At 41.4% G+C, this 26,595-nt stretch overlaps 1 protein-coding gene across 1 annotated transcript in view; it reads right to left on the bottom strand.

Annotated features, from left to right (window-relative positions):
- The window catches only part of MSH2 (mutS homolog 2), a 191,566-nt gene that overhangs the window by 123,557 nt on the left and 41,414 nt on the right, over positions 1-26,595 (bottom strand). The window contains exon 7 of the mRNA XM_089676428.1: positions 3,944-4,143. Within this exon, the coding sequence (XP_089532554.1) occupies positions 3,944-4,143 (200 nt within the window). The remainder of the gene's footprint in view (positions 1-3,943; positions 4,144-26,595) is intronic.

The raw sequence follows: 26,595 nt of genomic DNA, 5'->3' as shown, positions 1-26,595 counted from the left end.
CCTTAAGCAAAATTTGTGAATGTAAAAAACTGAACATGAATTTTCAGGGTTACAACATTTTAGGAGAGCAGGAAAGGTGCACATTGTGTTTACATAAGAAGTGATAACACGTCACATATGACACCGTGGCATTTTCTTTTGGCACAGTCAAACACAATCTAGCATCCACAGAATTCGAATGTACTCATATCAAACACCAGAAAGTAAAGGAATGTCAACCATTTTTCCATTGAAAAGGCAACAAATTTTTACAGTCGACTGATCAGTTGCACATTTTACAGGCTACAGAAGGGAGTCTCTCACCATCCCACTGTCGCCTTTCTCAGCCTATTGGGGAACCCGGGACTGATCCAACTAGCAGCATCCAGAGCACTGAACACAAGAGAGGAACTGACCTTGTTCTTCCCCCTCTGTGAGATCAGGAACTGGAAGCGTGGAGGATTTTGTCACTTCCTGTTTGTTTGTTGACAAGTCGTTACTGGCTTGTACAGCATCTGATCAAACCAACCTATATGATCAGATGCTCTGAAGGCCAGAGGAAAAATATGGGGTCCAAAAGACTCGAGAGCTCTCCGTAACAAAGACCTGTGAAGGCCCATTGCATTTTTATTGTGTTTAGGTTTAATAAAATACAATATATTTTTCCCAAAAAAATCTGCATTTGAAAAACCGCTGCACACAATGTGGAAAAAAACATTTGCATCACCCACCATTTTATTCACCAGGGCCTCTGCTTAAAAAAATACACACGATTTGGGGGGTGTCTAAATTTTCTAGCAAAAAATGCGGATTTCTACGAGAGCAATGTCAGAATTGACCTGGGGGTCAAAAGGTTAATTTTTCCCCAAAGTTCATGCTCTGCCCCTCTTTCATGTGTTGAACTTCAATCGGTTGTCACTGTTTTGTAGTATGCAGACATCTACTGCTAGTTTTTGGTCACTGCAACTTGCTTACTAATGTAATTTTGGTATTTTTCTCTGTCCTGCCCTCCTGTTTAGTGCTAGTTAGTTTAGTTCTAGTTAGACCCTCCAGACTTCTTCCATGCTCACAGTTACATAGTTAGTCTGGCTGAAAAAAAACAAAAGTCCATCCAGTTCAACCATAAAAAAAAAAAAATGTATAATCCTATACCCACAGTTGATCCAGAGGAAGGCAAAAAAAACCCAGCAAAGCATGATCCAATTTGCTCCTGCTGGGAAAAAAAATTCCTTCCTGATCCCCCGAGAGGCAATTGGATATTCCCTGGATCAACTTTACCTATAAATGTTATATCCAGTTATATTCTGTGTATCTAAGAAACAAACCAGGACTTTTTTGAAGCAATCCACTGAGCTGGCCAGAACCAACTCTTGAGGGAGTCTATTCTACATTTTCACAGCTCTCACTGTGAAGAAACCTTTCCGTGTTTAGAGATTACATTTCTATTCCTCCAGACGTAAAGAGTGCCCCCTTGTCCTCTGTGATGACCTCAGGGTGAATAGCTCTACACCGAGTTCACTATATGATCCACTGATGTATTATACATGGAGATCATATCCCCCCTTATGTATTATACATGGAGATCATATCCCCTCTTATGTATTATACACAGAGATCATATCCCCCCTTATGTATTATACATGGAGATCATATCCCCCCTTATGTATTATACACAGAGATCATATCTCCCCCTTATGTATTATACACAGAGATCATATCCCCCCTTATGTATTATACATGGAGATCATATCCCCCCTTATGTATTATACATAGAGATCATATCCCCCCTTATGTATTATACATGGAGATCATATCCCCCCTTATGTATTATACATGGAGATCATATCCCCCTTATGTATTATACATGGAGATCATATCCCCCCTTATGTTTTATACATGGAGATCATATCCCCCCTTATGTATTATACATGGAGATCATATCCCCCCCTTATGTATTATACATGGAGATCATATCCCCCTTATGTATTATACATGGAGATCATATCCCCCTTATGTATTATACATGGAGATCATATCCCCCCTTACGTATTATACATGGAGATCATATCCCCCCTTATGTATTATACATGGAGATCATATCCCCCCTTATGTATTATACATGGAGATCATATCCCCCCTTATGTATTATACATGGAGATCATATCCCCCCTTATGTATTATACATGGAGATCATATCCCCCCTTATGTATTATACACATAGATCATATCCCCCCCTTATGTATTATACATGGAGATCATATCCCCCCTTATGTATTATACATGGAGATCATATCCCCCCTTATGTATTATACACATAGATCATATCCCCCCCTTATGTATTATACATGGAGATCATATCCCCCCCCTTATGTATTATACATGGAGATCACCCCCCCCCCCCCCCAATCTCCTCTTCTCAAGAGAGAATACACTCTCAGTTCCTCTAAAAGATTAGAGGAACTCAATTCCTCTAATCTTTCCTCATAGCTGAGCTCCTCCATGCCTCTTATCAGTTTGGTTGCCCTTCTCTGTACTTTCTCCAGTTCCCCAATGTTCTTTTTGTGAATTGGTGCCCAAAACTGAACTGCATATTCCAGATGAGGTCTTACTAATGATTTGTAAAATAATTATCTCTCTCTCTTTCTGGAGTCTATATCTCTTAATACAAGAGAGGATTTTGCTCGCTTTAGAAATCGCAGCTTGGCATTGCATGCCATTATTAAGCTTGTGATCTACCAGATCCCCCAGATCCTTCACCATTGATCCCCCCAGTTGTTTCCCTCCTAGTATGTATGATGCATGCATATTCTTAGCCCCCAAGTGCAGAACCTTACATTTATCAACAATAAACCTCATTTGCTACATAGTTGCCCAATTACACAGAGCATTGAGGTCGGCTTGTAAGTTGGAGACATCCTGTAAGGACGTTATTCCACTGCATAGCTTGGAGTCATCTGCAAAGACTGAAATGGGATTTTTAATCTCAGACCATATATTGTTTATAAATATATTAAAAAGTAAAGGTCCCAACATTGAACCCTGGGGTACACCACTGACAACCCTAGACCATTCAGAGTATGAATCATTAACCACTACTCCCTGAATATGATCTTTTAGCCAGTTTTCTATCCATTTACATACGGATTGTTTCAAGCCTGTAGACTTTACCTTACACATTAGCAGTGTGTGGGGAACTGTGTCAAACGCTTTTCAAAATCCAAGTATACCACGTCCACCGCCACCCCTCTGTCCAAGTACACCACGTCCACCGCTGCCCCTCTGTCCAAGTATACCACGTCCACCGCCACCCCTCTGTCCAAGTATACCACGTCCACCGCCACCCCTCTGTCCAAGTATACCACGTCCACCGTCACCCCTCTGACCAAGTATACCACGTCCATTGCCACCCCTCTGTCTAAGGTTTAGATCACCCCCTCATAAAAAGAAATCAGATTTGACAACTTCTGTCTTTCATGAATCCATGCGGTCTGTTGCTTAAAATATTTTTTTCCAGCAAGAACTCATCTATGTGGTCTTTTATTAAACTCTCCAGTATCTTCCCAACTAGAGAAGTTAAACTAACAGGTCTATAATTACTTGCTCCCTCAGTCAGTGTTAGGTATTCCCAGAGACAGGGCTTAAGAAAGTCATTATCTTCTTACACTTCAGTAGATTGAAAAAACATCCTGTGTACTGCAATTAGCTGAAGTAAAATTGCATTGGATTCAACTCCTGTGTCTTACTGAAGCATTAAGCTGCCTGTGGATAGTGCCAAGTCAGCAGGTGACCATACTGTTCAGACAGACTGGGTCTAAGCAGGTATGTCAATGCATAAAGCAGCATTTGAAACAGAACAGTTCACATGGGGTGCACTACTAGTTGACATTAGGTAGCTTGTTACTGAATGCCCATTAATCACCAGCAACAGAGATCAAATACATTCAATGCAAGTGGTGACACTGACCTTCATATTTTTCCAGGGTTTGTATGACATTGGGCAGTTGGTTCACCGCCTGGTACAGCTTGTAGCAATCTTGTAGGTTTGCATTTTGTCTCTGGAATTTCTTTGCCATCCGGTTGAGATCTGGAAAACGACGTAGGAGATCTTCCTGAAGACTCTGCCTGAGCTCCAAATCAGTCACAAATGCCTCCACCAAGTTCAGCCTGAAGAATGTCAACTTATATCAGTGCATTGCAGGCAAGGACATAGGAAAACTGTCTACACCAGTAGTGTGCTCTACCACATGAAGAACATAATGCCAACTTTTTTTTGCTAGAACTTTATTAAAGTGACATTTCATTCAGTTATATTAGCTACAGAGTGATGCAATGGATTGTGTCTCACCATGCTGGGCTATAGGAAAGGTCATAGCAGTGAGCTATATACAATTGTGGCATGCTTGCTGCAAGTCAGCGGGTCAATCTTAAACTACTGCATTCAGCCAGTAACAAATGAACTTTAAAAGGGACCTGTACTTAGAATGCAAAGTCTGGTCAAACAGGAATTAATTTGCACATGTTAATGTGACATTAACCAATTCAATACCGGGCAATTTTACACCTTCCTGCCCAGGCCAGTTTTCATGTTTCAGCGCTCTCACACTTTGAATGACAATTGCGCGGTCATACAACACTGTACCCAATTTAAAATTTTATCATTTTCTTCACACAACTAGAGCTTTTTTTTGGTGGTATTTAATCGCCGCTGGGGTTTTTATTTTTTGATAAATTAACAGAAAAAGACCAAAAATTTTGAAAAAAAAATTTTTTTTTGTTTCTGTTATAAAAGTTTGCAAATAAATAATTGTTCTTCATAAATTTAGGCCGAGATGTATTCTGCTACATGTCTGGTGAAAATAACCCAAATTAGGATGTATTTTTTAGTTTGTAGGAAAGTTATAGAGTTCACAATCTATGGGATATATATGAATATTGATCAATCCTGAAGTAGTGACAGCCAATCTAATTTCTTGAGGTCCAAGAATGTCAGAACAGTACAGATATCCCCCAAATGACCCCTTTTTGCAAAGTAGACAGTCCGACGTACTTCATAAGAGGCATGGTGAGTTTTTTGAAGTTTTATTTTTTTTGTCATAATTTTTTGGAAAATTAAAAAATTAAAAAAATTAGTTTCACTATTTTTTTTACATATTGTCACCAGTGCAGTACAGCGTCATCATATAACTGGCATGGCGGAGATCAGGGACACTGACTGGTGACAGTATGAAGAAAAAAAAATTATATATTTTTTTTTATTTGTTTTATTATTTTTTATAAAAAAAATTTAAGATTTTTTTTCTTATTTCACTATGACCAAAGTAGTACAATGTTACCATAGTAACATTGTACTACTTTGGGGAAGTGATCAGCATTTTTTTTTTTTACACAATTTGCTTATAGCAAAGAATTACTTTGCTATAAAGCAAGCATTTACCTGAATGACATCGATTCATTCAGGGTTTCTTTTTTTTTTTTTGTGATTAGCTGTGACCATTCATAGCTAGGCACTAGTACACAATGCATGGCATGAATGAAGCCATCCATTGTATACAACTGTCATGTGACCTGCTGTGATTGGTCACAGCAGGTCACATGGTACCGGCAACGGGGCCGATACTCAGATCTGTCATCGGCCGTGCCCGAGGTACACGGCCGGTGACAGGATGCGCCGCTCTGCAGGAGCACAATCTGCGCATGTGCGGGAGGATGCCATATGGCATCCACCCGGAACGCTGATGACATTTGCCGCCCGCCATTCGGCCATAGGGCGGGCGGCAAATGGTTAACCAATTAAAAAAAAAAAACAACAATTACAAGCAACACAGCAAATCTGCATATGTGACATATGCCCTCCATGGTACTCTCATCAGCATTCTGCTATCAATAGAATGTCATCTGGGGTTAGGTTTAAGACCCCTTTCACATGAAAGAAAGAAAAAAGGTTGGATTGGGAGGTAGGCGGGTGAAAATGGACACAAGTTTACTCCCGCCGGTCCATAGGGTAAATTGAGAGTCCAATCAGGTCTGCCAGTTTCTCAGACAGACCTGATTGGACTCTCAATTCACCCTATGGACCGGCGGGAGTAAACTTGTGTCCATTTTCACCTACATACCTCCAATCCAATCTGGTCCGCTAAAAAGGGATTTAAATTGGAGGGCAATCAGGTGTGAACAGACAGTGAAGTCCATTTAAACCCAGCCATTCATAGAGCAGAGCAGCTCTGTCCAGGTCTGCTCTGCATATACTGAGCGGACAAAGACCTGTCATCCACCCTGCTCTGATGAGCATGAGATCAGCGAAGAGATCCCCTGCTGATCGAATCGGAGTCCACCTTGTGTGACTGAGGCATGAGAATGAGTCTAGTTGTAGCTTAGCTGCACCTCCAATATTGCACGACCTTGCAGATACAGAGTGCCTGAAAACTGACAAAAAGGTGGGATTGAGCAGCGGAAGAATGAGTGTTGCATCAAATGTTTGCTTTAATGTTACAGGCACAAATCAGGTGCATTCATCATTCAATAAGGCTTGGTTCACACTGGATGCGATTTAAAATCCCACGTTTTGTTTGCGATTTCACCACATTTTCTGAAGATTTGTTTGAGATTTCCCAACGATTTCTTGTATTTTCCATTGCGATTTGCAGTGCGATTTCCATTGTAGTCTATATGTGAAATCGCAACAAACTGCAGAAAAGGTAATACAAGAACTACTTCTGAAGTTGCGCTGCAACAAACCGCGTATGTTAAGACACTCACAGTCATTAGATCCGATTTCAAGTTCCAAATCACACCTGAAATCGCGGCAGTGTACACCAGGGCTAAAACACGCTAGTGTACCGTTTATCTTTATTGTTGCTGCAGATAAATGACCTCTAAAAGTGAAATAGCTGTTTGTTTGTATGTGTTCGTGTGCAAAATGAATCTGTACGGAGTGATTTTTTAATTATCAATCAACTCCTGCACCTGTAGGGCTCTAATAAGGAAACTGACAGGGTCTACATCCCTTTAGACATGATTTCCCATAGGGAGTATCTCACAAAAAATGACCTTTGTGTTGCAGGGGATGCCAAAAATCGGACTTGTATGTTGGTGCAGACTTCTGGGAAAAACTAAGCCTGCTCTCCTCCCATGATCAGACTTGTACTCGCACATGTACACCCCCCCGGCACAGCCATTCACTGGGAAGATCAGTTGGTTCCTGTTTCTCCCCCCCACCTCCTTACGTAGCTAAGAACAGAGGGAATGTGATCACTTATTAAAAATAAAAAGGGAAAGAAAGGTAGTTATGTATTTTATATCTATACACAAATGTTTACCTGTCATTTCTATTTTAAACTGTAAGGATTGTATTACAAGGTGAGGGTTAACATATACTTTAAAAACACATTACGGACGCAATGCCGACTAAATGAAAAAGCAGCCTGATTATTATTATTATACAGGATTTATATAGTGCCAAGTTTGCTCAGCGCTTTACAATATAACAGGAGACAATACAGCAACAATACAGTTCAATACAAGAGGGATAGGAGGACCCTGATCCTCGGAGCTTACAATCTAAGATTAAGACATACATGCCTATGGCAGGGACAAAAGCTTGAATTGGTGACCGATGCCCCACAGTTCTAGTCCTGAATGGTCACACTTCTATGCAAGCTTTCACTTGTTTGCAAACTCTAAAATCACAGCCCCTCTTCCCTGTAAAAAAAACAGATGGTGTCCCCAGTGTTCCGCAATGAGCGTCGGGCAGCCGAGGAAATTGATTTTTGACAGAGAGCCCCCATAAGTCTGGAGATCAGTTTACCTTCAGGTTGTTTGGTGAACAGTAATCGCGGCTGTGAAATATTAGCTGGCTAAATGCCTTCCGTCCAATCTACAAAACATTACGTACATTCTATAAGGGATTCCAGGCAAATATAAAAAGGTAAGCAAGGCAGTCTTTACTGCCCCGGAGACTTTGAGAGATTTCATCCTTCGATCATAAGCAGGTCCATCCCAAGGTGTGTGAGCCGGCACCATGAAAACAGGAGCGTGTAAACAGCCCGCGCTGTCATTTATTTTTACATCCTAAACACACTGCAATGCAGAGATAGTGGAAGGGAGATTGCTGCAGTCACAACACAGAATGGATTTCTAGTAACCAGCCGGGCTGGAGCCAACGTCACACTGACACCTCCACAAAGAACAGAACAGAGCAGTGCCTGCTCAATGATACTTTATAATCAAGAGTCCGTATGGAAGAGGAGCAGGCTTCAGATTTCTCATCCCCGTTTATAGGGGATCTTGAAGGACGATGTCACAGAGGAGGAGAGATTAACCTCCCTAGCGGTCTGATTATGTCCATATTTCTGTGCTCAAAGCGGTACATTTTTTTGCATGGAAATATATAGTTTTTTTATTGTAGGCCTGTAATTTTTAGGAATAACTCAGTGAAATCTGTCCGAACAAGAGTCTAGTAAACATCCCGGAGATGATAAAATTTGAAACACGAAATCATAAATTATAATATAATAATCATAAAAAATAATAATATAATAATAATAAATTTAATTCAATAATATAATCAAACCAAAAACACTGAAATGTGAAATATAGCGCCAAGTTCGCACATCACTGAGCAAAGTCGCAGAATCGTTTTCAGTGTCTGATGACGAATTTCCCCCACAAATCATTATCACTCAATTCTGCAAGTGGTTCTGATTTACTATCGCTGTTCTCTAGCCGGTCTAAAACCGATTTTGACCTAAAGGGACGCTTTTTGGACGCCATGGACATTTCTCAGTTTCCAGGCAGAAAGAACGGTACAAATGCAGGCAGGGCGCAGGACAAAGCACTCGGGACAAAATGTATGTGAAATGGTTTGATACAGTAATGTTATACTATGTGATTTTAGTGTATTGAGTGAATGTCACTTTTGGTCATTTTCAAATTTCCTGCCGTTCTGTCCCTGTACATCCCGACGCTTGCAGGGGACGGAACCTAGATGACAGATGCCGGCATCCGCCGGATTACATGGCCGGGGACACTGCAGGAGGGACATCGCGGGAGCGCAGGACAAGGTAAGTGAAGAACAGATGCCGGAGCAGCGCTGCATGGTAAGCCCGAGTGTAGCTCGGGGTTACCGCTTTTGGTACTGAAACTTTACCCCGAGCTACACTCCGGAATACCGCCAGGGAGGTTAAAGATAAACGGAATCTCCAATGTGAAAAAATTTAAACTTTTCACCTTCAAATATCTATGGCCGTTCTTTACCATTAGGGCTTATTGCACAGTGGCGCAAAAAACACTGCGCTCAGATTTTCAAAGCTCCGTTTTTTTTTTGTTTTTTTTAACGGATCTGAATGCAGAAGTATTGTACGAGGGGCGTCCAAGTCGGGACTTTTCATTTTACAGGCATAAAAAGGGATGCTAGCATGGTGGCAGTAAACGCAGTAGTAAGCGGCAAGTGTGTCCTATTACTGATAGGTGCAGCACATGTCGCAGGCCAGTCCAGACACCGTTAATAAAGATGGCAGACAACAGTGTTTGTGCGTGCGTGGAACAGCGTGTGGTGATGACGTTTCTTGTGAACGAAGGCGAAAACGTGTTGTTATCTACTTCAAGCACAGTACGGTGGTGAGACGCTCAGCCGCAGTAACACATTTGAATGGTGTGAACATTTTAAAGATGGCCGTACGTCTGTCAGTGACGACCAAATATTTGCTTGAATAAGGTGCAGGTGGTTCTTAAAGTGGAACTTTACCCATAACAACTTGATAAAAAAGAATTATGTTCTTTAGCAAGGAACATACATTCCACATTAATAATTATGCTACCAAAATCAGTGTGCTGTAATATGCCTTCAGGATTGTTCATGTTTCTTCTTGCTGGAAGCTGCCATTTTGCTGAAGCCCAGGGCCCCTGAGCAGCAGTAAATCTTTAGGCTGCCAGCAGATCAGCTTCTACATTTTCAGCACAGTGCCTTAAAATATGGAGCACCTGAGCATGTGCAGAGCAGGGTGAGACAGTGTATTACTGGATTTTAAACAGTATAGGCACTCATTTTTAATGTTTTACATAGCTACTATATACCTGAAAAAGGGGCCAGTCTGAAGGGATCTAGCAGAACTAATTTTCTGGTGCCTGTCATGATTATTAGCGGATTCAATTAAGAGGGCTGGAGACAAGAGAGAGCCCCCAAAAACCAATCACTATTCGTGTGAATGAAATGACACCATAACACAAACCACCCTGCTGGCCGGTTAAGGTTGGAGGGGGTACAGGTGCAGAGTCACAATTGAAATGACTGCCTGCTGGTTAGCATCTGTGAAAAAATTACTTGTGTCTGCAAAGCTGTGCAGAGAAGGAAATGGGCAACGTACTGTTCAGAGCAAAGTAAGGTGTGCGGCCTGGTTCACGCCAATGCGTTTTTAGTGTGTTTTGCTTTTTGCATAAATGAACTACAGTCCATTTAGCATGGTTTCCTATGGGACACGTTCACATCTATGCTTTTTTGAGCTGCTGCATCTTTGGGAAAGGTCAGGGACTTTTAAAATGCAAAACGTTGCCTTTTTGGTTCAATAGACTTCAAAAGAGATGCTGCAGAAAACACATGTAGTCCGTTTTTTACATGTTTCTTGTTTTTTTTCTGCCCAGCAACAAGTCCCCCTCCCCCCCCCCAAAAAAAAATAAAATGTAAAGACACATAAAAAAGGCCAAAACGTAAACTGCATTGGTGTAAAGCAGGCCTTAACCCTTTGAGGACCATAAGATTACGGAACGCCAAAAGAATCAATTTTTTGTTTTTAAAGTTTGTACACTTCAGTTGCTGTAACTAAGCCATTTCATGAAATAATTGGCAAAAAGCTAGATCCATTTGCTGATCAGAACTAATATTTTGAGTCAAACCAAAAAAAAAAAAAGGATTTTAAGTTCTTAATCAGATGATACAGGCAATTAAAAACATGGGAAAAATACGTCCTTTGGTGCCTGTTAAGAGGCTAGCAGTGCCTCACCTGCCTTAGTCTAGGCTCAAAAGGCCTGCATCCCCTGATTAGGTTTTAAAGTGGAAGCAAACCGCAACCTTTAAAAAAACAAAACAAAAAACAAAACAAAAAAAAAAAAGAAAAAAAAAAAAAAAAAAACATGACTACTAGCACATTATGTAAAAAAACTTACCTTAAAACGAAGCCCTCCAGTGGCGCGCTGTCACCGCTGACAGGACTTCCATCTTTACTTGCAGGCTCTAGCAGCTTGAATAGCTGAGCCGCGATGACGTCACTCCCACACATGCACGCACTTTTTATGGCACACGGCTCAAAAGGAACGGCACGGGCATGCCATTCCTTCAAAGAGCATGCACTGGTGACTTTTACAAGTAAATATCTCCTAAACGACGCATGTTTAGCAGATATTTACAGTACCTACAGCTACGCCACCTTATAGGCTTACCTATTGTACCTATAGTGAAAAAAAAAAAAACGACTTTACTACCACTTTATAAGGATAAGTTCACCTTTTGTAACATGTTACACCCATATTCAGGGTGTAACATGTAGCTCCTTAAAAAAGCACTGGTGAAAGTAAAGGAAAGCCCAAATTATGGGCTGTCCCCATAAAAGTAAGAGGGGAACTCTTCCAATTGGGACACTAGTTCTGGTGACCTGGGGGTCCCCCCAAAGGGATTTTCTGAATTTGCGGGGATTTCCCCTCACTTGCTGTTTGGCTATAAGACAGAAAGCGAAGGGAAATATCTGAAATGGGACAAAAAAAACCCTCCTGTACTCCAAAATGAAAAAAAAAAGTTTTACCTATAGTTTTGCTTTAATGATTTTTTTTTTTTTTAAAGGATCCAAGGCAGAAAGCTGTGAGATATACAGAAGTCTGTTGGCTCTCCCACCAAACTCAGAGCAAAGAGCAGCAGAGACACTCAGTGATGTGAATGAGACTCAGAAGTATTTTTTGAAAAACAAATAATTGGATTAAAAAATTGTTAATTGCACGTTGATCAGCAAGGAAGGGAGCACGGGGCGGTATTGTATGCACACACTATGCTTCAGCTTTAAAGCCCCCCCCCACCGCAGTATTACCAGACAAGTGCAATGTTCACTCCTCTGAAACCTCCAGTCCTTATTTCTTTCAGCCGTTAGTTGTATTGGGTCGGCCAGCATGTGTTCCGCAGTACAATCATTGCATATATTTATATGTGTACAACTCTCACTTACTATTAATCAATCTTTAAAGTTCCATCTATTCTATGGTTTGTAATCAGCAGCAATCTTACGGGAGACTAAGATGGATGAATTTACTAACATACATAATCATGGCTTCAACGGGGTAAGACTATTAGAAGAATCTTCCCTCCTGGTACGCTATGCTAGAGAATGTAATCTTGCTTCTAATTAATCACTTTCTTCATTTGCTGGTACTTTATTCCCTCTAATCATTGTGTTAATGTGAATTATATACAGCCATTTGTATGAGACTTTTGTTTTAATTTATCAAATCTCTTTGCTCTTTAAACTGCTCTTTGTGTGATCTTCTTACATATAATAATACAGTGCTGCACTTCTCCCACTGACACCATCCAGCACATAATTAAGCTTCCCTTTGCAGTTCTGCAGTGAGTCTCTGGCAGACTTCTTATGGCCGAAGTAAAACCCCGGTTCACATATATGCGGCCGTGCAGGCAGCGTTTTGCACGGGCGCGAGAGCCCATTCATTTGAATGGACTCCCGTGCCAAGCAGGGAAGAAGTTCCTGCACTTCTCCTGAAATTGCAGTCCGCACGGGAACTTCAGTTCCCAGTACGGTTGCGTTTTCCAGTGCTGGTGGCGTGCCATTAGAACTAATGGCCCCCGCCCGCAGGTCCGCATTTCTCTGTAGACGGATACACGGATCCACACCGGCATCACCCGCACAGTGCGTGTCGGTCCACAAGTGGTTGCAAAAGCGGGTTTTAGCTCAGGTATTGTCTAACAGTAGGGATGCATCGAAATTTTGGTGGTCGAAAACACCCCTTACGGCCCTTGACCGATATGGAAAAAAAAGCACCGATACAGGTGCTGAAAAAACCCCGCCCCTAGCCGCCGCTTGGTAGTTCTCAGCCTTATCTGAGAAACCATTGAATGATTCCAGCACTGGGCATACACATTAGTGAAGGAAAGATGGCCTCCACTCATCTCTATGCTCTCGGAGGTCCTTTAGACCCCATCTCTCTCCATAAAGAGGACCTGTCACTAATTATTTGTATCACAATGGATGCATGTATTTCTTGTGATAAGAATAAAAGTGATTAAACATTTTTTTTTTTTTTTGTTCTGTCCTTCAAAAAATTTTTTAAAGTGCCCCTGTCCCCCCGTCCTCGCACATAGTGGTGACCGCATACGTAGGCCATGCCCACATATGTAAATGGTGTTCAAACCACACACGTGAGGTATCGCCACGAACGTCAGAGCAAGAGCAATCACTCTCGCACTAGATCTCCTCTGTAAACTTACACTGCTAACCTGTATACATTTTTAAAACATCACCCATGGAGATTTTTTACAGATTTTGGTGAGAAGGTCAGGGGTCTGACGCCGAGATCGTCACACAGATCACTGACTCGGTTCATTTATAACTGAGGCTGTTAGGGATCCGAGTATGACCAGAAATGTGTGGACTGACACAGGGAAACGCAGACTTCAGGTATAGTGTGAATAAGACAATTTATTAAGACTAAACAAAACAAAAACGCAGTGCAAGACTAAACAAAAACACAGTGCAAACAAACCAACCCAAACCTCCAACAGATAACAATAGAAACAATACTAAGCGTAGTCGGGCAGGCTGGGTCGGTAGCAAACGGGCAGGCAGGGCACAAGGAGCAGGCGGAAGAGTAGTCAGGAATAGCCGAGGTCAGGACAGGCGGAGTTCATGCAGAGTCAGGGATCGAAGCAGAATCTGGATCAGGCAGGAAGCAGGCAGGATGCAGGTACAGGGGCTCATGGGAAACATACACCAAGGCCCTGATCACAGGCCTGGCCATTCCTTAAATACACCTGTTGTAATCAGCTTCAGGTGATGGCTCATTGCAGGAGTGAGCCTCTGGTTGCTGAGAGCACCGGCTGGCCAGCCCTGGTACTGCAGCCCACAAGGCAGGTGAGTCCCACCACCACTGGCAAGTCCATTCCTGACAAAGGCATAGTAAACTGTGTTTACCAAGTTTCAGTTTATGAATGAACAGGAAGCTCTGTACAGAGCTATTCCTGTCCATTCATTCTGTGTAGCTAAGACTGCAGAGATGGAGTGAGAGCTGTGTCCTTAACCTCCTTTCTCTGTCTTAAAAGTTAGATATCAGAGGTCTGTTTAGACCCCTGATATTTAACAGACAATATGGTAGTGTGACAAGAGCAACACCACCCAAAGAAAAGAGGTTATTTAAAGATCCACGCGGAGTAATATAGGTCCAATAGTTACAGAGAATTCTTTATTTGATCACATAGATCATGGGGCGGTTAAGCATAAGTGATTTAAACCCCATCAGGGCTCCTAAACAATCACAAAAAAACTTATTAAATCTAAAATTGGAAAAAAATAAACTACTGACACCAGTTGCGGAACTACCAAGGTCGCACTTGCAATGGGGCCCTGGCTGGGGTTCAGGGAGACCCCTTTATGGTTTCTTGCACTGGGAATCTGAAGGTTACACCTCTGGCTGCTAGTCATTCCATTAAGCTAGCTGCTTAACATGTAATCACTAATCCTGTAATCACAATACACTGCTACAGCACTGGGGAGTACACCATTGTTATATGGCGCCCCAGCAACTTTATTCACCTGGGTTAGCCCACGACTTTTCTTTTTACACTTGTTTCACCATATTAAACAATATTCACACCACTTAAATTCTATTCTACTAAAAAGGCACATTTTTGCTATTTTATGACTTTGTTCTTTCCTGCATTATGCATGTGACTAGGATGCGGGGATTACGCAAATTGAACATTCTAGGGCCAAAAACTAAATTAGACTGCAGTAAAGAAATATGTAGGATGCCAGTACTGACCTTCTGAAAAAGTCAATTGCCTGGCTCAAAAACTCATGAAAAAGGTTTTAATACTAACTGTATCAAGTATACAAATCTAGAGTTCCAGTGTCACATGCTGTATAATTGGCCAGGAATCTAGCATTTCTAAGGAGTTCAGCAATCATATTGACGATTTATAAACTAGCATTTGTGAACAACATCGTTCTGAAACGATGAAACGTCTTTGGCACAGACATCTAGGCTTTTTAGCCTTTAAAGGACAACCACACCTTATTCACACGGTGCATGGATCCATATGGTCATGAGAAGGACCATCTTCAGCCACCCAGGATGCACAGATGTTTTTTACAAGGGCATGCAGGCAGAATGGTGAATTCAACGACAGGCTGCTGTCTGCATGGACCAGCACACACGTCCCACAAGGACACATTATTGTGGGACTGATGCATGGATCTGAATGCTGTTTGTCTTGATCTGTGCATTGAACCTGTACAATGTGCACTCAGGGATGCACATGAAAGTCCATGAAGCTGGCAACCTGTCATTGACTTCAACAGGCTGCCTGCACGTCCCTGCAAGGAACACTTGTGCATCCAGAGCAGCTAAAGACAGCCTTTTGTACAACCGTGTGAATGAAGCCTTAAAGTGTCTTTAAACCCACATAATTAAAAACTACCAATAAATACTGTATTACATGCTGTCCATACACACTCACTATGGGACTCATTTTCTGTATTCTGTAAAAAAAAACCTGGTTGATCCTGCTGTTCTCTGTCTACCCCTTCTGTGCATGTTCCCACTGCAGTGGAGAATTTTGCAGAGCAGTGTTGGCATCTAGTGTACATGCTCAATTTTCAGTGCATTTCCTCTCTATCACATCTGAGCAGCCCATGTGGCTATAGAGTCACACATGGGGGCATATACACAGTGGTAAATAATTACATTTGACTGATGGAGGCTTCACCGCCCTGTCATTATAAGACACAGGCTGGAGGGGCATGACACAGCCTGTAACTGGCAGAAATCCACTCACACCATGTTACTGCCAAAAATAAAGATCTGATTTAAAATGTTTATTTGTACGACAGTTTAAAAGAGTTTGATTATCTTTTTTTATTCAGTATTCCAAAGGCTTTTTTAAAGGTACTTAGATTTTACTTTTTTACATTTTTATGTAAATTACAGAGTGTGTGTTTAATATCACTTTAACCAGTCTTTACAGTGTGGCCCTGCCTGGCACAAAAAAAAAAAAACCTCTCACCAAGTCCTCCTTTTACAACACGTGTCAAATAAATGTATTCAGTCCTATGAGGGAGCTGTACTTATGGTGGCCTCCAGCCATCCTGCAGCGTACCGCTAAGCCACAGAAAATTGGGCTGCTGCATGCATGCACAGTATGGCCTCTTGCACACTTCTGCCTGAAAATGCTGTTTTCAGGCACACAGGCATTTTTTTTTACTAATCTAAATGCAGCCCATCTTTAATGTGCCTGTACACACAGGCATGTAAACATGGGTGTATTATTAATCATGAAAAAAATATTATATATATATATATATATATATATATATATACATATACACATACACATACACACACACACACACACAGTCAGGTCCATAAATATTGGGACATGGACACAATTCTAACATTTTTAGCTCTATACACCACCACAATGGATTTGAAATGAAACAAACAAGATGTGCTTTAACTGCAGACTGTCAGCTTTAATTTGAGGGTATTTACATCCAAATCAGGTGAACGGTGAAGGAATTACAACAGTTTGCATATGTGCCTCCCACTTGTTAAGGGACCAAAAGTAATGGGACAGAATAATAATCATAAATCAAACTCTCACTTTTTAATACTTGGTTGCAAATCCTTTGCAGTCAATTACAGCCTGAAGTCTGGAACGCATAGACATCACCAGACGCTGGGTTTCATCCCTGGTGATGCTCTGCCAGGCCTCTACTGCTACTGTCTTCAGTTCCTGCTTGTTCTTGGGGCATTTTCCCTTCAGTTTTGTCTTCAGCAAGTGAAATGCATGCTCAATCGGATTCAGGTCAGGTGATTGACTTGGCCATTGCAGAACATTCCACTTCTTTCCCTTAAAAAACTCTTTGGTTGCTTTTGCAGTCTGCTTTGGGTCATTGTCCATCTGCACTGTGAAGCGGCGTCCAATGAGTTGTGAAGCATTTGGCTGAATATGAGCAGATAATATTGCCCAAAACACTTCAGAATTCAGCCGGCTGCTTTTGTCAGCAGTCACATCATCAATAAATACAAGAGAACCAGTTCCATTGGCAGCCATACATGCCCACGCCATGACACTACCACCACCATGCTTCACTGATGAGGTGGTATGCTTAGGATCATGAGCAGTTCCTTTCCTTCTCCATACTCTTCTCTTCCCATCACTCTGGTACAAGTTGATGTTGGTCTCATCTGTCCATAGGATGTTGTTCCAGAACTGTGAAGGCTTTTTTAGATGTCGTTTGGCAACCTCTAATCTGACCTTCCTGTTTTTGAGGCTCACCAATGGTTTCCATCTTGTGGTGAACCCTCTGTATTCACTCTGGTGAAGTCTTCTCTTGATTGTTGACTTTGACACACATACACCTACCTCCTGGAGAGTGTTCTTGATCTGGCCAACTGTTGTGAAGGGTGTTTTCTTCACCAGGGAAAGAATTCTTCGGTCATCCACCAGTTGTTTTCCGTGGTCTTCCGGGTCTTTTGGTGTTGCTGAGCTCACCGGTGCGTTCCTTCTTTTTAAGAATGTTCCAAACAGTTGTTCCTTCTTTTTAAGAATGTTCCAAACAGTTGTTTTGACCACGCCTAATGTTTTTGCTATCTCTCTGATGGGTTTGTTTTGTTTTTTCAGCCTAATGATGGCTTGCTTCACTGATAGTGACAGCTCTTTAGATCTCATCTTGAGAGTTGACAGCAACAGATTCCAAATGCAAATAGCACACTTGAAATGAACTCTGGACCTTTTATCTGCTCATTGTAATTGGGATAATGAGGGAATAACACACACCTGGCCACGGAACAGCTGAGAAGCCAATTGTCCCATTACTTTTGGTCCCTTAACAAGTGGGAGGCGCATATGCAAACTGTTGTAATTCCTACATCGTTCACCTGATTTGGATGTAAATACCCTCAAATTAAAGCTGACAGTCTGCAGTTAAAGCACATCTTGTTCGTTTCATTTCAAATCCATTGTGGTGGTGTATAGAGCCAAAAATGTTAGAATTGTGTCGATGTCCCAATATTTATGGACCCGACTGTATATATATATATATATATATATATATATATATATATATATATATATATATACATATATATATATATATACATATACACACACACATATACATACACACACCTATATACACACACAGAAAAATCTGAGTTTCCGGTCAGTATTGTTCCGTGTATACTCACCAATACGTGCAAATGCAATTCTTCCTGCTTGTGTGTGCATACTCAAATACATGCAAGTGATACACCCCATCCTCGCAAGTTTTTTTTTTTTTTAAAGGAATGTCTGATGCACATACATCAGTACAGTGTGCATGAGGCCCAAGAGGTGGACACTGCAAGAACATTTTCATTGCAATGGCTGTGTAGTGCCACACAGGGAAGATTGCTGGAACGTACTGTACTTGGGGATTGAAGGAAATTAAAGGACAATTGTACATAAGATACAGGAGTCCTTTAAAATGATTGTAACCCTAAAAATGTTTTTTTAACACAAAACACATTATATTTACCTGCTCTGTGCAACAGTTTTGCACAGAGCAGCCTCAACCCTCCTCTGCTCCAAACCACTTCCAGCACTCCTGGCTCCTCCCCGCTGCGAAGCGGCTTACTATGAGGGTAATCCATCTCCCCGGCCAGTACTCTGCTCACTGGCTGTGACTGACAGCAGCAGGAGCCAATGGCTCCCACTGCTGCATCTCTGTATAGTGAGAAGATGGTCGCTGCTTTTGGGCACATCGCAGGATCAAAATACAGGGGGGTTTGTTTACCTTACTGTAGAGAATGCATTAAGGTTTAAAAAAAAAAAAAACCCTTCTGCCGGCACAACCACTTTAAGTACCATCTATTGTGTATAATTCACAAGCTCAGTGTGCGGGCGCTTATTTTATAATGACGTAAATGGAGTCCGATTCAAGAGCAACCCACACTAATAAATGCAGATTACATTTTCTGATTGAAAAAAGTAAATGTAGAAACGGCTTTTAGATACGTTTACAAGGCTAGAGGGTTATGCAATATACAACTAATAACTATTTTGTCTTGCAAATGATACAACTGGAATATTACATTGAAACCTTAAACCAATGGAAACAAATTTACTTAACATTTTTAAGAGAAGTTAATAAAAAAAAGGGAATTCAATTACAGACTCGGGAACAGCAGAGGATAGGAACACTGTTATTCTGTAAGAAAATTGATGATTTGAGAGGTTTGCAGTCAGTGCACACTGAGCCTATGCTGACATCTAGTGCTCAGATATGATGAGGTTTTAAAGCCCAACTCCTGTAAACAGATGAATGCAGGGCTGAAATATATCAACACCAACACTCCTCTACCACACCATGCTGACAATTATTCAGATCCTACAGTTTCCGTGCAGAAACGCGATCAGTGTCTGAAACAAGGTGACAGAACCATGCAATAGAATAGAGCTTGTCTAGTTCGATGGCCTCCCAACCCAATTGTCTGGAGGGCATTGCTGAAAATTAGAAATGCCAAGCAAACAGATAAAAACACAGATAATATAAGCTGATTTGCATCTGCCAAAGGATTGTGCATTTCTGTCCATCCGGTTCAGTCATAAGCACCCCTGCAAGACATTTAAAGTGATATAAAAGGTTTCCTCAGCAGTACATAGCAGTCTTTTGACGTCTATCAGTGTCCAGCCTAGTACTGATTAATCTTGTAGAAGGAGTTTTCATTTGGCTCCGACTGTCTTATGAGGCTGCATGATCCCCGACCATCTGTCTGGACAGTGCTGATTGGCCCTGTGCTGATTACATGCCCCACACCAGAGAGGAAAAAAAAAAAACCCTCTCTAGCAATACACACTATACTGAGCATGTGCAGAGTGACTCATGGGGCTCTGTACTATCATCAGATGGATTGGGAACAGTAAAATGGGAGAATCAGAGAAACCCGGATCAAACAGCCTTTTTACACAAAACGGAGGATTAACCCCTTAGGTTCCACAGTGCGTATAACAAGCATGCTTTACTGAATTTACTGTTGTGGGTTTAGTAACACTTTAAAGCGGTAGTAAATCGCAGCTTGAGAAAAGAAATAAAAAATAATCCCCTGGAAGCTACTGTCATAATGAAGCCCTCAAGCGGCGCAGTGTCCCCGCTGCAGAGATTTCCATCTTCACCCGGTCTTCCTTCCCGGATTCGCAAGTTCCGGCAGTACCTTAGTACCTCCAGACTGCCCCCTTAGTGCCTCCAGAGTGCCCGCTCTGGAGGAGGATGTAAGGGATCACTCTGGAGGTGATAAACTTCTTACCTCCAGAGTGCCTACTTACATCCTCCAAAGTGCCCCTTAGTAATACGGGCACAAGGACTGTGGTATGTGTGCAGTGTATACTGCAGGCGCAGATTCTGTTTATCCCCCTTTAGGACCCTTCCACTGGCCATGCCCACTGTTCGCTGCGGCGCACGTTTCCCAGGGAGCTGCAGGTCTTTCATAATCTTGGTCATGCTCACATTTTGCCATGCTGTTTTGACCCCTCTACCTAGTCGATAGGCATCAGTGAAAAAAAAGTATTGTTAAGTAGTTATATATATATATATATATATATATATATATATATATATATATATATAATCGGCGGGCTTTGTGATTGACGTTGGATCTACTGTGGGGAACATTCTTTTAGTTGTTTCTTTTAATAAAGGACTTGTCAAAGACCGTGTCCTGTCTTTTTTCACACTGCACTTTTTGTTTTTACTGAATGAGTAGGTGTACCATGCACCCCATACTCATTCACATGGGGGGAGGGGCGGGATCTGAGGGCCTTGTTAAAGGGGGCTTTCAGATTCTGATAAGCCACCTGCCCACAGACCCCCACAACCACTGGCCAGGGTTATGGGGAAGAGGCCCTTGTTGCCATCAACATGGGGACAAGGTGCCTGACCCAAAGCACCTGCACATGTTGAGGGCATGTGGCCTGGTATGGTCCGGGGGATGGGGGGCGGGGACGCACTGAGAAACAAACAAGGACCTAAAAGTTGAGGACCAAAGCAGCGGTGCTGCAAGAGAAAGCCAGGAGGCTGAATTATGCGTTTTGCGGCTTGCTGAAAAACCCCTCCATGGGAAACCCACATTATGAGCATTTATTTTTAGGGCTTCTACACACCACAATCTCTGCTTTTACTGTGCATTTCTGCATTTCAGTGCGTTTGAAGTGCATCTGCAGTGTGTAAGAATCAATTTTTGATTTATTTCACACCGAGTTGCATTTACACTCGTTTGTGTGTGTACATGCTGGTAGGTGAATTGGCTCCTATCTAAACTGGCCCTTGAATGCGTAAGTATGAATTTGAGTTAGGGACCTTAGATTGAAAGCTCCTTGAGGGCGGGGACTGATGTGAATGACCAATATACGTAAGGCGACTAATGAAAGTGAAAACCTCCTGCACTCCTACCTAAATAAATAAAGCTAATGAAGCTAACATCCAATCATATACTTAATGATCAACAAGCAAATAACACATAAAAATGACGTAGCGCTAATATTAAAGGTGCATAAGTGAAAAATGAAAAACACAAATAAAAGTGGAGGCTATATAAATGAAACATATATAATGGTATTATAAGACAGAGTATACAACGTGACTACAACCTCATAGGCTCTGCCTATATACTGTGAGGTTTGAATATGAAGTTTGATCCTCCAGGGATTATAGGGTGAAAAAGGATAACGGGAAAAAAACAACAAAAAGAAAGTGTCAACAATAAACAGGCTCTGAGCCCTGAGGAAGTCACGTGACCAATGCGTAGGCACGTGGTGACGCACTTCCAGTTTGGACGCCATCTTTGTACACCCATGCAACTATACCCAGAACATGAGGTTATCCTGATCAATGCTCTAACCAAGATGTATTGAAATGTGAGTGGATATTTTGGAGGATTTTGCTTTACTTTTTTATAAAATAAATAGTATTACGCTATGGGAGTTCTTGCTTGTGTTTTATAATGAGATAACTGGCCACATCTTACCTATCTGACTGGAGAGGTGGTTTACCACCATTAAGCCCATCCTTGATGGGGAGACCACTCCAGGGAGAGTGTCGCAATTCCAGAGGAGGGTCATGCATGGAGGATCCTGATTAGTGATCCTAAAGGTGTTTTGGCCCTTTGCGGGCAAGGAGATCAGAGCGCATTACAGCCATTTGAGGATACCTTCTTGTCATCACATACACCTATCACTCACCTTCACGGGTGTTTGTTTTATTGGTGTATTTACACCACTTTGGACATTTACTTATTAGCATTTATACGCATTTAGTGACATGCGATTTCTAGCGATTGTTTTATGTATTTACGTCATATGACAGTTTGTATGCACCATCTCGCATGTGGTTATATGTGCGTTTGTTGCTGATACTGGTTTGTGTTTAGTTATTGGAGTTGTTTTTTGTTTTTGGTGTATTTTTGCATACGTTATTTCTCGTAGATCCCAATTTGGGCACACTTGATGCACTAGTTCCATTTGGATGTTTATCACCACTTGTAGATCCAATAGGATCAATCCACACACACATTTTGTGTGTTTATTGCTGACACTTTTTTGTTTATTGTTTTTTCACATTATCATTTTTCACCCTATGATCCCTGGAGAATCAAACTTCATATTCAGACCTCACAGTATATAGGCAGAGCCTATGAGGTTGTAGTTACATTGTATACTCTGTCTTACACCATTATATATGTTTCATTTATATATCCTCCACTTTTGTGTTTTTCACTTATGCACCTTTGATATTAGCGCTACATCATTTTATATATGTAAGGCATTGTGCAAATTGACGGCACTATACAAGTACCTGTAATAAAGGCATTTACCGTTGTGTTTAGAAGCGTTTTTAAAAGATAACCTCAGGAGACCCTCCCAAATGCCAAGAATGCACTGAAAAACGGTACAAAATTAACTATTTCAGACATTTGGAGAGGAATAGAGAGAGCAGAAGCAGAGAGAGCAGTATGTGTTGAGATGACCTGTCTTTTCTGGTTGTATTCACTATGGATCCCATCATGAGCATAATGCGGCGCGTTCTAACATTTTTTCCTTCACACAAAACCTGGAACTGACTGCTCTAGTGCAGCGGGTCCATTTGAATACATAGAAAACGCTTTGCATGCATTTCTGATGATGAAAAAAAGTTCTGGACAGCATCTGGACATGGAACAGTTAAAAAACGCTACTAAGCGTTTGAAACACCAGTAAAATCTACTCCTGAAAGCAAGTTTGATGCGTTCGAAAAAACGACTGTAAACTCAACTGCCTGTAAACGACTGTAAATGAAGATGTGTACATGGACACATAGGAAAACATTAGGGGGAGTTCAGGGGCTGCTGAAAAAGACGCTGAACAGCTCCTGAACGTCAGTTTATCAGCTGCAGTGTACATGAGCCCTTAGGAAGTATTTGGCATTCTGCAGAGTAGAGTAGTGACTGGCCAGCGAGGAATCACATTGGCACAATTAGCTAGGTTGAGCATGTACTGCAATACACAGCGGGTATAGACAAGAATCACCCCGTTTGAAATAATCACATTTTGTAGCTTTTTAGCCTGAAATGAGGACAACGTTTTTGGTTTATCTAGCTGTATTTACTTAATGCAACTTATAACATGCAAGTGAAAGATATTAACACCAACATGGCAGAAAAAAAAAAAACAATCACTGAATTAAAGGATCACCCCCCTCCTAAAATGGCTTGTAAACTCAATCGGGTATAGCTAATCACCTTCTCAATGGCACACAAAGCCATTTGACTTTCAACTGTGATCAGTTGTGGTCATTTTGATTAGCTCAGCATGAAAAGAGCTTTCCTGGAGCATTTCAGTCCCTGGCAGTGCAACTGAAGCAATCAACTATGGGTGGCAAGGCATTTGTCAAAAGATCTCTGGGATAAAATTGTGGACAGGCACAGTCACAATTCAGGAGATGTATACGAAAAAAAAATAATTCAAAAGCTTTATCAATGCCTAGAAGCACAGTGAGGTCTATTATTACGAAGTGGAAGGTATTTGGTACAACACAGACTCTCCCTGGATCAGGACATCACTCCAAACTGGATGAAGGAGCCAGGAGGGAACTAGTCAGAGAGGCTACTAAGAGGCCTACAGCATCTCTGAAGCAGTTGTCGGAAAGTATACACTTTTGGAATTTGAATACAAAAAAAAAAAACACAATACATAACCCAATTTTTTGGTAAAATATAAAAGATTGTTGCGCCAAGCAAGTAGATACCAAACAACAAAATTTAAAAAAAAATTTAATTCATATAAATAAAATGAAATTTATATAATAATCTGCACATAATAATCAGATATTACCAACAAAAATAATATATATAAAAAATTTAAATAAAATAAAAAATACATATCTGCAGATAATCAGAATAAACACAAATAGAACAAAATATCAAAATAAATGTCAATAAAAATAAAAATAGATATATTTTATAAAAATAAAAATCAATAAAAATAATTTAATACATAAAACAATCTGCAGATATCAATAATAAACAAGATTAAGTAAAAAAAATACAAAATAAATAAAAGATATAAAAAAAATAAAAAATATATATATATATATATATTTTTTTTTTTTTCTGCAGATAACTGTAATCAGATAAGGACAAACAATAAATAGGAATATGAAATTGAAGATCTGAATATAATAATTAAAAAAATAAAAAAGACCCGCCTCCCGCTGGTCCAGTCCTGCCCCCACTGCCCACAGGTGGACAGCACCATCAGTCAGAGACAGGTGTTCTCCGTATGGCTGCCCAGCCCTGATTAGTTTTTATGGAGAGATGCTGGACACGGAGAACACCTGGCTCTCACTGGTGGCGCTGTCCGCTAATGGGCAGCGAGGGGGGGGGGGCGGGGGGGTACTGAACCGGAGCATTTCACAAATGTCCGAACAGCCTGCAGAAGGCAGTGGGAGGGGACGCCCACCCTCCGTGGAGCCGCTTGAATCGCTTTTATGAGAGCCAGTCATTGGCTCTTAACCCTGCTGCTTCCCTGCAGCAAAGTTAAATGTATATATGAAAAAAAAAAAACCACCTTCTTGCCCACATGTCTCGGGCTTCAGATGATAGGAATTCAACACCCCTGATGTGGGAACAATATCACAAATTCTCCACAAATGTGGCTTGTATGGGAGGGTTGCAAGAAAAAAGCCGCTCCTCAAGAAAGGCTACATGCAGTCACCACTGAGCTTTGCCAAAACACACCTTAAAAAATCTGAGGTCACATAGAAAAAGGCGTTACGGTCAGATGAGACTAAAATTGAATGATTTGGCCCCAACACTAAACGATATGTCTGGTGGAAACCTAATACAGCTCATAATCCAAATAACACCATTCCTACAGTAAAGCATGGAGGTGGTAGTATCCTGTTATGGTGGTTTCTCTGCAGCAAGGACTGGAGCACTTGTCAGGATAGAAGGAAAAATGGATGGTGCAAAATACCATCAAATTCTTGAGGAAAATCTGCTGCCCTCTGCAAGAAAGTTGTCAATGAGAAGAACGTTTACCTTCCAACATGACAATGACCCAAAGCACTGCAAAAATGAGCACACAGTGGTTGGAGGAGAAAAAAAAAAAAAAAAGGTGAAAGTACCTGCATGGCCTAGTCACAGCCCAGACTTAAACCCCATTGGAAATCTGTGGAAAGACTGCACTCCACAAATGGTCACCATCAAATTTACCTGAACTTGGCAGTTCTGCAAAGAAGAGCGGGCAAATATTGCAAAGTCTAGATGTGCAAAGTTAGTGGAGACATCCCAACAGACTAAAGGCTGGAATTAAAGCAAAAGGTGGTTCAACAAAATACTGACACAAGGGGGTGATCCTTTTTCCAACTCAGCGATAGCTTTTGAATTGGTTTAAAAAATTTTTCCTGACATGTTGGTGTTCTTTCACTTGGATCTTATAAGTTGCACTGAGTAAATACAGCTGGATAAAATAAAAATTGTCTGTCTTCATTTCAGGCTGCAAAGCAACACATTGCAGCTGATCAACTCCACGACCGCATCCTCCCCCTGTCCTGCCCCGACTTGGCTTTGACCGCCTACAACAACGCGCTCTCAACAGCCCTTGACTCACTAGCGCCTTTAACCACACGCAACATCAGACCCCGACCGCTCCAGCCCTGGCAGACTGATCACACCAAAACCCTCAAACGACAAAGTCGTGCCCTGGAGCGACTATGGCGCAAAACCAAATCCAAACAAGCCTTCACCCGCTACAAATCTGCCTTCCGCACCTACACCTCCTCCCTCCATGCTGCCAAACAGGCCTACTTCTTGACCCTCATCAAGGCCCTCTCCTCC

Source organism: Staurois parvus, unplaced genomic scaffold (genome assembly GCF_062004578.1).
Source record: "Staurois parvus isolate SC_StPar_1 unplaced genomic scaffold, SC_StPar_1.0 ptg000169l, whole genome shotgun sequence".
In the NCBI taxonomy this organism is placed as follows: domain Eukaryota; kingdom Metazoa; phylum Chordata; class Amphibia; order Anura; family Ranidae; genus Staurois; species Staurois parvus.
This window is presented reverse-complemented; position numbering and strand designations above follow the sequence as displayed.